The sequence below is a fragment of the Ursus arctos genome, unplaced genomic scaffold (genome assembly GCF_023065955.2).
Source record: "Ursus arctos isolate Adak ecotype North America unplaced genomic scaffold, UrsArc2.0 scaffold_33, whole genome shotgun sequence".
In the NCBI taxonomy this organism is placed as follows: domain Eukaryota; kingdom Metazoa; phylum Chordata; class Mammalia; order Carnivora; family Ursidae; genus Ursus; species Ursus arctos.
The window spans coordinates 28,754,760-28,771,000 of NW_026623019.1; the positions used below are offsets into that span (position 1 = coordinate 28,754,760).

At 36.2% G+C, this 16,241-nt stretch overlaps 2 protein-coding genes across 2 annotated transcripts; both read left to right on the top strand.

Moving 5' to 3' along the window:
• Window positions 1-285: 285 nt before the first annotated feature.
• LOC113249477 (olfactory receptor 4K13-like) lies at window positions 286-1,227 on the top strand. The gene has a single exon (XM_048218363.2). It carries the CDS (start codon window positions 289-291, stop codon window positions 1,225-1,227), a length of 939 nt encoding a protein of 312 aa, XP_048074320.2. The 5' UTR covers window positions 286-288.
• A 13,680-nt stretch (window positions 1,228-14,907) lies between these two features.
• Window positions 14,908-15,846, top strand: LOC113249478 (olfactory receptor 4L1-like). Its single transcript, XM_026490985.3, has one exon. The coding sequence runs from the start codon at window positions 14,908-14,910 to the stop codon at window positions 15,844-15,846; it is 939 nt and encodes a 312-aa protein (XP_026346770.2).
• The last annotated feature ends 395 nt before the right edge of the window (window positions 15,847-16,241 follow it).

Genomic DNA, 16,241 nt, shown 5'->3' on the forward strand with positions numbered 1-16,241 from the left:
ACTCTTTTCAATATGAGTGAAGATATGAGTTAAGTAGTGCCAACTATAATTTTCTTCAAATGTCTTAGTTTATGGCAGAAATTCCTCATAAGTTTTGCTAAGAAATTCTGTCTATTCTTTTTTCAAAAATTTTTGGATTCAATGTTATTCAACAGTTTTGATTCTTTTTGCACATTTCAGTGGATTTTAGGGAGCAAAGTTAAGTGTATATGTATTCTCTCAACTTTATTCATAGATTTTTACCTATTTTGATTTTGTTTTAGGTAACATATGCCAACAGTCAAACAAATGGAGAAACAAAATCACTCCATGGTGTCTGAGTTTATTTTGCTGGGCCTCACAGAGCTTCGTGAGTTACAGATTTGCTTTTTCTTGTTTTTTTCTGTTATCTACATAGCCATTGTATTAGGTAACCTCCTTATTATCTTTATAGTAAAATTGGACCCTCACTTACACTCTCCCATGTACTTCTTACTGGCCAACCTCTCCTTTATTGATATGACCCTGGCCTCCTTTGCTACTCCTAAAATGATCTGTGACCTAATTAGTGAATATAAGGCTATCTCTTATGAAGGGTGCATGGCCCAGATGTTCTTTCTTCACCTTTTAGGTGGAAGTGAGATGATGTTGCTTGTAGTCATGGCAATTGATAGATTCATTGCCATATGCAAACCCCTCCATTACAAAGCTATCATGAGCCATCGTGTTTGCATAGGACTTGCACTTCTGTCGTGGACCACTGGTTTTGTGCACACAATGAGCCAAATGGTGTTCACAGTAACTTTACCATTCTGTGGCCCCAATGTTGTGGATAGCTTTTTTTGTGATCTGCCTCAGGTCATCAGACTTGCTTGTACTGACACTTACATCTTGGAACTATTAGTCATTGCATTCAGTGGACTACTTTCTTTGTTCTGTTTCATCTTTCTGTTCATCTCCTATAGCATCATTCTGATTACTGTCCGGCATCGCTCTTCCCATGGGTCTTCCAAGGCTTTGTCCACTCTTTCAACCCACATTACAGTGGTGGTACTGTTCTTTGGACCTTGCATCTTTATCTATATATGGCCATTCAACAGGGTATCCATAGATAAGATCCTCTCTGTGTTTTACACAATTTTCACTCCCCTTTTAAATCCAATCATCTACACATTCAGAAACAAAGACATGAGGAAAGCAATAAGAAAAATAAAGACCAAGCAAGTGAGTTCCAGATCAACCTTTTAAATGAAACATTATAATCATCATTGTTGCCATTATCATCATCATCCAAAGACACTGAGGTATTCAATTTTGTATCAACCCTAAGTCACATTTTGGGAAATGGTAATCCTTCCCTACACAAGTATATATCTGCAATAAAACACCCTGAATCATGCATCCAAATACAAACCATTCCAATATAATCCCACTCATACATGTTGTAATTTTCAGTTTTTTATAAACTAAATGAGATTCTAAATAAGTATTTACTGAGTTCTAACCATGGATGAGGCACTTTGCATATGTTTTCACTTCGCAACAATGAAAATAGAGCATATTATTAACATATTTTCAGTAGAAAACTGAGAATTATAAAATTCAATGAACTTGCCACAGAAATTGCAAGTACTAGACTGAGAATTAGATCCTCCCTCTAACTTCAAAATCTATGCTTTTTAATAGATTGATTTTCTATCTCAATTTTAGTAACATAAATCTGTTTCCTGTCCCCTCCTTCATGTTTTCAATAAATAACTCTTTCCAACAAGAGGATAAAACAATTTCCCATTGATCTGAAGGTCGAAGTCACCAGCCATTTCAGTCTCTTTATACCTCTGATTTAATAGAAGAACTTATTAAGCCAGCTGAAAAGACTGATCCCAATTGTCAAGGTATACTAGGATTAATGTTACTCAGTAGGGTAGGGAAATCATGTATGAGACTCAAGTGATTCTCTGTGGTGCCTCATAATATTTGCATATCAAGTAATAAAAGCAAATGAAAATTTTTCCACAGTGGCTGCATCAGTTTACATTCCCAAAAACAGTGCACAGGGATAACATTAATGGTGACTAGGGGTGACTACATGTATTGTGTGAGCACTGAGTAATGTGTAGAATTGCTGAATCAATATATTGTACACCTGAAACTAATATAATATTCTATGTTTATTGTATTTCAATAAAAAAGTAAATGAGAAGGGCATGAGCCAATAAAATTTTAAATTGAATTCACTCCACCAAGTAAAGAATCATTATTGGAGATACTACATGAAGACAAGAGAAGAAAGCAATTGGAAGTAAATGAAAACAACCAAGGACAACTGAGTATCATGACCCATCAGTAGGAAAATGATGATTATAGTAACTAAGAATATTTTCCTCCTGAGTTGTGTATTATGTCAATTGTGTATTTATGGCATTTATTAAGAAATTTCTTTTTTTTTTTTTTTAAAGATTTTATTTATTTATTTGACAGAGATAGAGAGAGCCAGCGAGAGAGGGAACACAAGCAGGGGGAGTGGGAGAGGAAGAAGCAGGCTCATAGCAGAGGAGCCTGATGTGGGGCTCGATCCCAGAACGCCAGGATCACGCCCTGAGCCGAAGGCAGACGCCTAACCGCTATGCCACCCAGGCGCCCCTATTAAGAAATTTCAAATTCCTTTTTTTCTTTTATTTTTCCTCACCAAGAAGATGTTGTTGATTAATTTTACCATTTAGTCTCTAGGTTACAGAATATTCCTGTGGGATTATGACTAAACTAGAGGAGATCCCAACACTACACTGAGATGGATATAGTAATTTATGAGAATATTTAGTGTTACACTTGGAGAAAAAGGGGAGAATGTCTTAATTTGCATGTAGGATAAATGAATCTTTATTTTGAAGCAACTGTTATTGATTGGAAGTTTAAATAAAGGTGGAGTGATGTGCATGGATGCTGAGCAACCAAATGGGAAGATGCTTCTGAATATTTCTCTTATGACTCTCAGTCCCTTATTAGCTCCTCTATAGTCCTCTCTCTAGACGAGATAGCTACAAGCCTGAAAATTACATTTCCTGAACTCCCTTGCAAACTTAATCCCTATCAGGTTCTATCAGTGGGAGACATTAACATGATATTGGACAGCAGGAAAAAGGGAGAAGTTTACATTCCTCAGCTTTGGGCTCAGGCAGAAGCAGTATTGGGCACTGTGGACTCCAGAATTATTTTAGGGGGCTCAGCAGCATCAGCAAGGTTGAAGGATCCAAGGCTCCTAAAGCTTCATCAAGTGCATAGCTCTTATCTTCTTACTCAGTAATAGGATAAAGGTTCCAACACCATTAATGGTGACGCTGATCCAGCAGCATTTATGGGTTCTGATTAATGTCTCTTCCTCTTTTGCTCATCCAGCCTTTGAGGTGGTAGTTGTTTATACTTATCCTCATTTTCTCCTTTCTGTTCCTCATTTCTGAGCTGCAGACTTTTATTTTCAACTTTCTACTGAGCCATGCCCTGTGTATCTCAAAGATATTTGAAGCCCCAAATGTGATAACTAAATAAGTTACCTACCGTCCCAAACCTATTATTTTTCCTGCATTCCCTATTTGAATTAATAAGATCTCAATCAGATTAATGCTCCAATCTAGAAGCCAAAATTTACATCCTATTACATATATATTGGTGCACTTAATGGTGTCGTCATTCTTTTGAGGCTCTGTTCACTTTTCCTCATTTTCTCGTTACATCTGTTCTTGAGATTGCATAACTGCTACAGATATATCTTCAAGTTCACTGGCTCTTTCTTCTGACTGCTCACATCAACTGGTGAGCTCCTTTAGTGACTTCTACATTTGAAGGAGTTATTGTACTTTTCAACTCCAGAATCTCCACTTTAAAAAAATAATTTCTGTTTTGATACCCTCTACCTGATGAGATATTGTCATACCTTCCTCTTCTTCTTTAGGCATGCTTTCCTTTAGTTCTCTGGATATATTTATAATAGTTACTTTGAAGGGTTTTTTTCTGCTAAGTGCAACATTGGAGTCCCCACAAAAGCAGTTTCTATTGACCTTTATTTCATGTATGGGGCATAGTTTTGTGTTTCTTCACATGTCTCATCAGTTTTGGCTAAAACTGGACATTTTTAATTTATTTCTTATTTTTAAAATATTTTACTTATTTATTTTTGAGAGAGAGATAGAGTGAAAGAGAGAGAATGCACAAGCAGGGTGTAGTGGCAAAGGGAGAGGGAGAAGCAAATTCCCTACTGAGCAGGGAGCCCTACGTGGTACTCAATCTCAGGACCCTGGAATTATGACCTGAGCTGAAGGCAGAAGCTTAACTGACTGAGCCACCCAAGTGCTCCCAAACTGGCCATTTTCTATAATGTATTGTAGGAACTCTGGTTACTAAACCCTCTCCTCTTCATATTGATGTTATAGGAACTGTTTGATTGGGTGGTTGTTTAGTACCTTGGCTGAATTAACTCTGAAGTGTACCATCCCTGCAGTATGTAGCCTATGATGTCCTTGCTCAGATTTTTTTTTCTTGTTTTTAATCTTCAGCTTGGTTACCTTTGGGACATCATAAGCCACTTATTGGTTGGTGGTTTTGCTGAAGTCTCCTAGGCCAGGTAGAATTTTACCCTTAACTAGTAGACATGTGTATGGCTTAGAAGCTGCTATCACAGTTCAGAGTTTACACTTTTGCCCCACATTTATTCAGGGACTAATAGCTGGATGCTCTGTCTCCAGTGTTTCCTAAGAGGTGCACAGACTTCGGCACTCACACAGTGTCTTCCAGACTAATAGGAATTTGTGTGACCTTTTTTTTTTTTTTTTTTTTTTTTTTTTAAAGCTTGGCTTCCTAGGAGTTGCTCTTGGTTCAGTGTTGCTCATTTTTCAGACAGTATTTAGTCAGAGGTTGCCCTTAATCTTTTTGTGTCACTGAAGCTTCCACCCTTTGTTGATGAAACTATGTGTGGCTTGGAGAATCTTCTCATTTCTGCTCCACACCTTTGTTTGGTTTCTTCTAAGTGGGTACAGCCACTGAATGCACACAGCCTTCCTTATCCCCAGGGTTGACTGTGATCCCAGTAGGGTTTCTCTTGTGCCTGTCACTGTTTTTATCTTTTAAACTGCAGTTTGCTATGCAATTTGGTTTCTTGATACCAGTATAATGATGCTGTGAGTGCTCTCTTAACTGCTCTTCACAAAGAGCTCCACTGTTTCTGACATTGCATTGTTACATGGAACTCTCCAAGCTCTGTTCCAAATAAAGCCAGGCCCCCTGAGATAGGACTATGGAGATTTTCATCCTTACGGTATGCCTGTTCCTCTGTGCAGAGCTCGAGTACCACTGCACAAGAGCTGAGGACAGGGACAGCAGCCCATTTCTCCTCAAGTGACATCCTCCTGTGTGAGTGGGTACTAGGAGAACAAAGGTTCTGGTCATCTCAACTTGCCACTTCTGGCATGAACTTTAAGTTCATGACATTAAGTAAGCTTGAGGATAGGGGTGCTAAGGGGGGCCATGGTGTTCTTATCCTGTCATGTCTAGAATAGAGTTGTTGTTGTTGTTGTTTTTATTATTTATTGCTGTGCTAAGAACATTTTTTAAATGATTGCTATTTTTACATTTTATTTACTTTTTTAAAGATTTTATTTATTTATTTGAGAGAGAGCATGCACAAGAAGGGGGGAGGGGCAGAGGGAGAGGTAGAAGCAGATCCCCTGCTGAGTGGGGAGCCTGCCGTGGAACTTGATCCCAGGACCCTGGGATCATGACCTGATCCGAAGGCAGATGCTTAACCAACTGAGCCACCCAGGTGCCCCCTGTGCTCAGAATATTTAACATGAGAACCAGCCTCTTACAAATTTTTAAGTGCACAATATAGTATTGTTACCTTTAGGGACACTGTTGTACAGCAGAAATTCCAGAAAAGCTGAAATTATATACCCATTGAACAGCAACTCCCCCATTTACTCCTCTGCCCAGCCTTTGGCTACCATCATTCTACTTTCTGTTTACATGAGTTTGACTTCTTTAAATACCTTATATAGGTGGAATCTCTGTTCTACAAGTAGGTGAGGAAAGGGGAAAGATAACCTCATCATTTCCTTGGTATTCACCTGGAATAGAACATGTTTAACACTTAAGTCCTTACCACTCTAGGGTAAAACGTAAGAACATATGCTAGACTGGATCATGCGGAGAGGGAATCCCTATTTTCTTCACACCTGCCTAGATTAGAGTACCCAGAGTAGAGCAGAAAAGGGCTTCTACAATATGGAGTTCCAAAAGGAGACATGGGGTGGGGGGAGGCTTAAATGCTAGACTGCTATTCTTAAGACTTGGTCGGTTTTCTTAAGTGGTCATTTCTCTATTTTCTATATGATTTGGACAATTTCTGGAGACTGTACATTATTGCTCTCTATAAGTTTCACGAGTGAAGTGTTTGTTTTGTTGGAGAGAAAGTCCACTAGGCTCCTCACGCTGCCAGTCCAAAAGTTCCTACCTTATTTGATTCTGACATAGAACATCTGCAGACAGTATTATGGAACTCACCACTTACTCTGTTCAATGTGTCATCATTTGTGCACACTCTGTTACCAAATTTTCACAATTCTACCTGATAATTTAATCATAACCTCTTCTCCATTACCCTCCATAGCCTTAGGTCAGGTTTCATCATTTTTTAAACCTAGGTTATTAAAATAACACAGTAATTACTTCACAGTGCTACTACCATCACCATGTGAAAACTCAATTCTTTTCAGTCTCTATTTTACCATTTCAAGTGCTCCTCACTAATTACAGAATATATTCCAAACTACTTTGATTGATATTTAAGACCCTTTGAAGTTCTTATTCTAACCTAACTTTCTGTCCTCCTCAAAAACTCTCCCTTCTTCACCACCCAAGCTATCACATATTTCAAACATACAAGCTTTTTTCTGTTCACTCAATATGTCAGAATACTCTGTGCTTCCATACCTCCCTATATATAATTATCTCTGCCTAGAATTTTCTTCTTGCTTCTCTGTGCAGCCAATCAATGTCTACCATTAAAGACAAAAGTTGCCTTTTGGGGGAAAGATAGCCTCTTTTAGGAGAAATTTGCAAACTCCATAAAACAAGGTTTGCCTTTTGCATACCTGTATCATCATACTTAGCAATGAGTTCTTTGGGGTCAGGACTGAATAGTAAGATTCTGAGATCCAGTATGGGCCCAAGAAAATTTGAGACTTGCTGAGTTCAATACCTATTTCAAGGCCTCACTTTAGCCACTTGTAAACTAGTTGTAAGGAGTTTCCTTATATCTTAAGAGCAATATCTGCACTATAAGAACTTATAGTCCTAGAAAATAAATTTAAAGTTAAAACACCAAAATTTTGTCCCCAGAATTTTTTTTTAGAGGAAATCAAAGGACAGTATATTCAACACTAGAGAGTTAAAGGATATTAGAGAACAGAAAGCAAATTCACTCAATAAATTGGCCAAAAGTAAGAAATTAAATGAAGGGCAAATGCTAAATACAATCCCCACCACCAAGGAATATACAGCAATACAATAGAAATTGGGAATATTAAACATTTGAGGACAGGAAAGGAATATTTGAGGAATCACAGAATTTTACCCTGGCCAGTAATAGAGGGTGAATATTCATTCAAGAAGTAAAGAACTATTACTGTAGAAAGTATGGGACCTGGAGGAGTATTAAATTGGGTCAATATCCATTGTTGAACCACAAGACAAGATTGAATTAAACAGTCATTACAATTTATTTAAACCCATTGTCCCAAAGGAGGGTGAATACCTTTTAAGCTGGCCGTAACCAATTCATCAAGTATAGAGAAAAAATGTGAACATCTATTTATGTGTCTAAACTTGAAAAGATAAGTAAACTTCACTAATATTTAATATTCAGGTAATTTTTGGTACTCAAAATTATTCTGTATAATACCTAGTCACATTACTTACGATACTTAAGTTTGTCTGATAAGGTATGAGTTAACCAAAAGACAGACAGATTTAGAGGAGTTCTCTTTGCAGTTATTTGCTTTGAACACATTTCTATATATTATAGCTTAGGTGTACCAAAATTGGGAGAAAGGGATACTGAAGGATTACATTATTGTATTTTTAATTTTTTTAAGGATTTTATTTATTTATTCTACAGAGATAGAGACAGCTAGCGAGAGAGGGAACACAAGCAGGGGGAGTGGGAGAGGAAGAAGCAGGCTCATAGAGGATGAGCCTGATGTGGGGCTCAATCCCATAACGCCGGGATCACGCCCTGAGCCGAAGGCAGACGCTTAACCGCTGTGCCACCCAGGCACCCTGTACATTATTGTATTTTAATTTGATTTGTTCTCCAAAACTTCATAAGGAGCTCAAATAAATTTGTGTCAATAAGCCTTGCACTGAAGATAATTCTAGTTATTAAAACACATAAATGATTATAAAATGATAGGGTTGACAATTTTACCATAATATGAGCCCTTTGTCAGCTAAATCACAAAGTAAAAGAACAAGAAGCTATGAGAACTGACAATAAGCTGGCTAAAAACATTCCAAATTATTAAGAAACATTATTTTACAATATGGATTTACTTCCATTATTATTAACAATGAACTCAACAATCTACACTGTACCTTGATAAATTAGCTAGTGATCATGATAAGCAAAACATTTAAAAAGGAAATACAAAATACATAAAACTCCACAAATTTTTTGCAGTATTAACACTCACCAGCTAATAAATGGTTTAAAGTTTTCACTAAAAGTGTTCTTGAATGTTTCTTAACTAATAGCAAAAGGAGAAAAGCCACATTCTACTGAGAAAATACTTCTGTTTTCAGCCACTGTAAAAATGGCTTTCATAAACAATATGACAATAAATAAAATGCATTTCTTATCAGCAAACAATATCATACAGTACACAGAAAACTACTTCTACTGATTTCAAATTAAATGATTTGTGGTAGAATCAGATTTGTCTTATGGGAAGGAGCTTTGTGTTATATAAAAGTATGGATGATTTCAACATCTGTATCTAATAATCTTTCATCAACTGTAATGATTCCTATAATAAACACAGTGTCTATGACAAACACCACATTAAGCCATGGGTTAAGTGGTGAATTTGACAGGAATTAAATAAGAACTTGCAAATACCAGCCAATTTGAAAGTTATTTATGACAACCTTTCTTGGCAAGTTATTATTGAAGCCTGTGGTACAAAGTACACCAAGGTAATCAATTATGATTAATTTTGTAAAAGCAATATCTCTAAAACAAGAATTTATATTAATATTTTATAGTAAAGGGGGCAATGATTGTGAAACTATTTTGTGCCATATAGATATTCTTTGGAAATCACATAAATAATTATTAAATTTTAACAAGCATACGGTTGTATCATCAATGTATCATTTCAAATTTTAAATTACTTAGCATAATTTATTTTAACTTTGTCTTTTAAAATTTCTACTTCCTGACTATATTAATGTTGAACATAATATATGCTGTCAGTAGTAAATTTATAACATATAGAGATCTATTTTTATGTTGAGGATGTTATGCTTAGAAAAGTCTGGAGATTATCCATCTAAAAAATTACCCAAAGTTGTTAGAAGGAAGGTAAGAGGATAGCTTGGAGTAATACGAGGGAAAACAAGCATCCATTAATTCAAAGATGTCTATCCTATAGCACAACCGATCAACCAACACTGTCATGCCCATTGTAATCAAGCCAATGCTCAGAGAGAACCACAGCATGTTGCAGGGCTAGAAATTAAGTGCAAACATCTCTCCTGGTCCTGCTAGGGCAGTAGCCTCAGTGCCCTAACAACTCCCACTGAAATACGGATTCCCAGAGCTCCAACACATCTGCCTCCAAATGATTCACATCTTTATAAAGAAGAAGATAATATATACATTCATACACAGAGCATCGCAGAGAGTGAAAAGCAGATTTATAATTTTGATTATCCCCTTGAACATACTGTTCTTCATACTGTGTCTTTAGAACAGGTAAGTGGAAACATCATCGAGAGCTAATTTATTAGAGATTTAATATACTGAAGATGGTATTTTAATCAATTTTGTATTGGCTGGAAGGAAAAGCTGTGGCTTTTGAGATATCAAATTCTCTCTCACTGGAGATCACATTCACAGTGACCGACAAGCCAAGAATTTTTATACAAAGTTAAAGAATATATGCTCTCAGCATGATATTGACAAGTAAAACTTGGCAGTAGATGGTTAGTGATTAAAAATGATGATGAAAATTAAGAAAACCAAATTGTGAGCCTCCAGTTAACTCATACTAGCATTGAAAACAATGTAATAGCGAGAAACTCAATTTTTCTTTTAATCATTTCAGGTGCTGAAAGGACATGTAAATAGGCACATCATAATGAGAGCTGGAGAAGGAGCAGGCGAGGGAAAATTAATGACCTGAACTAGATAGGCAGAAAATCTCTGTATAAAACTGACCATTACACCACAAATACAAATGAAATCTTAAAGAAATAAAAAGGGAGAAGTCCTGGGACACCTGGATGGCTACATTGGTTAAGCATCTGACCCTTGATTTCAGCTCAAGATCTCCAGGTTGTGAGATCGAGCCCCACATTAAGCCCTACATTGGATTCTGTGTTAGGTAGGGAGTCTGCTTTGGATTCTCCCTCTGCCTCCCACCCCCGGCTCTCTTTCTCTCTCTCAAATAAGTAAATAAATAAGTACTCATTTTTTTTTAAATGGGATAGCTCCCTACAAAATGCTCATATGCAAGGGAATGAATGAAAATGTGAATAATGCAGGAAACTCAATCATGAGTACTTAAAATAGTATGGAAAATATCAACAAACTTCCTCAACAAAAACAGAGAATGGCATGCTTCCAAATACATAAGATAGTCAAAAATATAAATCAAATAGGGGACATTAATAAATTTAAACCTGGGGCACCTGGGTGGCTCAGTCGGTTAAGCATCTGCCTTCAGCTCAGGTCATGATCCTGGGGTTCTGGGACTGTGCTCTGTGGGGGGCCTGTTTTTCCCTATCCTTGTGCCCCGTGTTCCCCCTGCTTGTCCTCGCTCTCTCTCTCTGTCAAATAAATAAATAAAATCTTAAAAAAAAAGAAATTGAAACCTAAGTTGGATCAGATATGCAGTATATCATCAACTACCTCATAGTGAAATATATTTGAGTAAAAGCAGCTGGTTAGTACTGGAAAACTGTTCAAAAAAACTAACATATTAACAATAATTTTAATTTAAGAATAAAAGCAAAAAAATGTATAATAGTTTGAGTTTCATTGAGTACAATTCATATACTCTGAAATTTACCAATTTTAAATACACACTTCAATGATTATTATTATAGTCTCATAGTCATGCATCCATCACCACAATCTTATTATAGGTCATTTCATCACCACAGAGAGAAAACTCTGTCCACTTACGCTCACTCCCCAGCTCAAGGTAACCCCTAATGTACATTCTGTTTCTATAGATTTGTGTTCACCAGACATTTCATATAAACAAAATAATACATGTGGCCTTTTGAGTCCTGCTTCTTACTTAGCATAATGTTTTTGAGATCCTTCAGTACTTTAGCATAAGTATAAATAGATTTTGAAAAACACAGAATCAGTCAAAATTGAAATATTTCTTTTTACTTAAAGTGCTGACAATGAAAGAAAAAGTATTTACTTGACTCAATTATATATATATTTTTAATTTAAATTCCATTTAGTTAACATACAGTGTAATATTAGTCTCAGGTGTAAATATAGCAACTCAACACTTCCACACAACATCAGGTACTCATCAAGACAAGTGCATGCCTTAATCCCCATCACCAATTTAACCCATCCCCCCACAGACCTCCCCTCTGGTAGCCCTCAGTTCATTATAGTTAAGTGACTCAGTTATTTTTAGGTTAAGTAATATATATTGTATACACATGAGCAAGAGCAGAAATGCTCATATCTACCTACTTAATAAAACAAGTCTTGGCTTGTTCCTTTCCTAATGGGGATTTATATGGAAAATTCTCTGGATTATAATCTTGCATTTACATGAATGATTCAGATTCAGCACATGCCATCTCCCTACTCATTCTGTGCCTGGCCAGAAGCTTACACATACACCATCTCACCTAATACCACATTTCTTTAGGGTGGTCCTACATCTAAGATATGGGAAATTTACTTAATTATGTTGACCTAGACTTTTCATTTGCTAAGTAAGATATAAGAAATAAATGACTACAAAGTCCCTTCTAGTCTAATATAGAATTATTTTTCCTTTAATTTCCTCAAAAGCACATCATAAATTGAGTAAAAGCAATTATAACAAAATGCGCAATTGCTTATTGAAGAGGAAGAAAATTTTCTTCATTAATAAAATTTCTGTCTAAACTATATCATTTCTTTCCTTTCATTTATATTGCTTTTATTCACTCATAAGAACAGGTATATCACGTGTAGAACTAAAGAAATAGTTTTAGAAACTTGCTTGGGAAAGGAAAGAGAAGAATAAGAGAAACATGCTGGGGAAGCTATCAACATAAATGAATGCCAGCTTTCCCTCTAAGCTAAAATGAAAGGGTGAAATAAAGCTGTAATGTAGGCTTTATTCATATTAATTGCATTATGCTTAACTCTATTCATTTCGTATCCAAGTTTTTCTGTTGTCATTGTATCACAGGACATGAAATTCCATGTAGCAAGTGTATTCATTCCCAAATTATAGCTGCCATATTCATTTCATCTAATAATCATTAAGAATTTCATTTCTCCACAGTGCATCTAATTATTAAAATTACCGTCACGAATGTCTCCAAAGCACAATTCCTGCTCACTCACCCGATAATGATGAAACACAGCCCTTCGAAGAGGGTGTGGTGGGTGGCTGTCCTGTGTGTGTTCTTCTAGACCTACTGTCTTCATTCAACTTCCACTCTATCTGCTCTTGGAGGTTGACCAACAAGAACATCACTTTCATCTTTATTTTCCCTAATTTGTACAAATTATCCAGTTCTTAAAAATATCTAAGATAGGAAAGCAATCAAGGGAATTAAGGCTGGATAATGGTGGTAGGACATGTTGACAAGGGCCTGAGTAGAAATAAAAACAAGGAGAAAGTTACAGGTCATTGGAGAAAAGAGAACAGACACTTCCTATGCACCTTCCGATCTGCATTCGGTCTCTTTTCTAAATGTACCACTCCTCCTACGCACTGCTCTTAATGTTTTCTTCCCATAAACCCTCACACATGCTCTAAGCTTTGCCCTTTTTGTGTACTGGCCATGAGGATTATGTTTATTTTTTAAGTGTTGTGAAGACAACAACAAGTGAGCCTGAAGCCATAGCTGAAAGTGTCACTTGGAATTGGTCTCCATTCTTTTAAAATTCTTACGATGTGTCACATACACCATGTACTCACTTAAATGTCTTTATTTGGTTTATTGCTATTTTTTGTCTGATAGTTATGTGTCTCTAGATTGTCTCTAGAGGTGAAGCAGTGATTCCTTCTGTCTAAGAAAATACAGTATAATTAACTGTAACATAGAAGGATTCCAACAGACCTGTCGAAGCATATCTCCTAAGGAATTCACATGGAACATATGAATTCAAACAATACTTGATAACTTAACCATAAATACATATTCTTTTAATTTTGGAGGCAATATGCATATTAGTATGGACCCAATTCATGACCAGACTGACAGGGTTTGAGTATCAGCTTTGACCCTTGTTAGCTGCATTCCTGTAAGTCATTAAAGACTTCTGTACTATAGCTTCCTTATATGCAAAATGAGGATAATAATAATAATACTCCCCTAATGGAACTGTCATGAGCACTGAATGCGTTAATGTATGTGAAACACTTAGGACAGAGTTTAGCACATAGTAATCACTTAATAGTTATTGATCATTTCATCACTCTAGTTCCTATGAACAACATCTAAAAAGCCAAGTAAAAATACTTTAGTATAATATGTTACAACCAAAGTAAAATCTATGTTAGGGTTCAATCATTTCACTATTTACTTCTTAACCACCACAAACATACATTTACACACAAGGCACACACTTCTCACTGTGAACAATAGTAATATAGGAATTGAGAAAATAAGTTCATAAAGATCTGAGGATGAGTCCATTTTTGTGAAATTCTCAGAACACTATACAACAGAAACTAAAAAGCAAATTATTTTTAATGAATTAAAAGACTTTCTTCATGTACAAATCAGCCCCTACGTTGTATGTATGTGTATGCGCATGTGCATTTCATTTATTTTAGAAACACTGAATGATCAATAAATGACTTCAGTGAGCAATTTCCTAAACTTCCAAATTCTATATTCCTTATATATTGTTGTAACATGATCTCAAGAGGTGACAGTAATGGTGATAATAAAAGGCAAAAAATACTAATGTAACTACTTGCCTAATTTTTCTAAGTGAGCAAATTAGTGACAGTCAAGATGAATTGATAAAAGAATATCATTTGATAGAATAAAACAATAGAAAATAAAACCTCCACTCCGTCAAATGCTTTTTAATTAATGCATGACTATAAGAATATTGTTTCAAAGTGATGTGACCCATAAAATAATTTCAAATTATAGATGGTGATGCCAATATATTTAAAATGATATATTCTCACATCACCAGCTATTATCATCAAATAGAAATAGGAAAACATCGTGCTAATTGTGGATTTATTTTTTTTTTCTCTCTTTTTTTTTCCTTAAGGGGAGCCTAATGTGGGGATTGAACTCACAACCCTGAGATCAAGACCTGAGCTGAGATCAAGACATGAGCTGAAATCCAGAGTCAGACACTTAACCGACTGAGGCACCCAGACACCCTTTTATTTTCTTGGTATAAAAGAACTTCTGGAGCCTTTCTGAAACAAGTACATGGATCTTAAAAATGGATCTGTAGTGACTGAGTTTATTTTACTAGGATTTTCTGGACAATGGGAACTTCAGATTTTCTTCTTTGTAACATTCTCCTTAATCTACAGTGCTACTGTGTTGGGAAATTCTCTCATTATGGTCACAGTGACATTTAGTTCCACTCTTCATTCTCCCATGTACTTCCTCCTGGGAAACCTCTCCTTTCTGGATATGTGTCTCTCCACTGTCATCACACCCAAAATGATCACAGACTTACTCAACGAACACAAGACCGTCTCCATTTGGGGCTGCATGACCCAGATGTTCTTTATGCACTTCTTTGGGGGTGCTAAGATGACTCTTTTGATAGCCATGGCCTTTGACAGGTATGTAGCCATATGCAAACCCCTGCATTACAGGACAATCATGAGCCACAGGCTGCTGAGTGGGTTTGTGATACTTTCATGGACAATTGGGTTTGTACACACCATGAGCCAGATGGTATTGATAGTAAACTTGCCTTTCTGTGGCCCCAATGTCATAGACAATATATTTTGTGACCTTCCCCTTGTGATTAAGCTTGCTTGTGTGGACACATACACCCTGGAATTCTTTGTCATTGCTGACAGTGGACTGCTCTCATTCACCTGTTTCATCCTCCTGCTTGTCTCCTACATTGTTGTCCTGATCACTGTACAACAAAGACCATCCAGAGGGCTCTCCAAGGCTTTGTCCACACTGTCTGCACACATCACTGTGGTCACTCTGTTCTTTGGACCTTGTATCTTTATCTATGCCTGGCCATTAAATAGTTTTGCAGGCAATAAAGTCCTTGCTGTGTTTTACACTGTTATCACACCCTTACCAAATCCTATTATCTACACCCTGAGAAATCAGAAAATGCAGGGGGCCATGAGCAAATTACAGTTCCAACATGTAATCTCTACACAGAACTTCTAGATTTGAGCACTATATAATCAACACAACTTTCAAACACCGTGCTAACAGAAGTTAAATAGATCATATATAATATATGCTTTCACTCTTATGTTAGAGTGACCAGGGTAGAACCATTGTGCAGAAAACCATAAAATATTTTAATTTACATTTACTGCTGCTAAAACACATAATGATAATGAGTGACCTACAGCAAAGTAGACATTTGAAATCACTGAGCCCTTTTTGACAGATATTTGATACATATTTATTAGTGAAGAAATAAGTATTTAAAAATATGGTGAATACTAATAGGGATAATTTTAATAGATATAATATGTTAATGACATTCATAGATTTATACTATCTTTAAATGAAGTACCAGTACAAATAATGAGCGAAATAATGCGAACAATGAG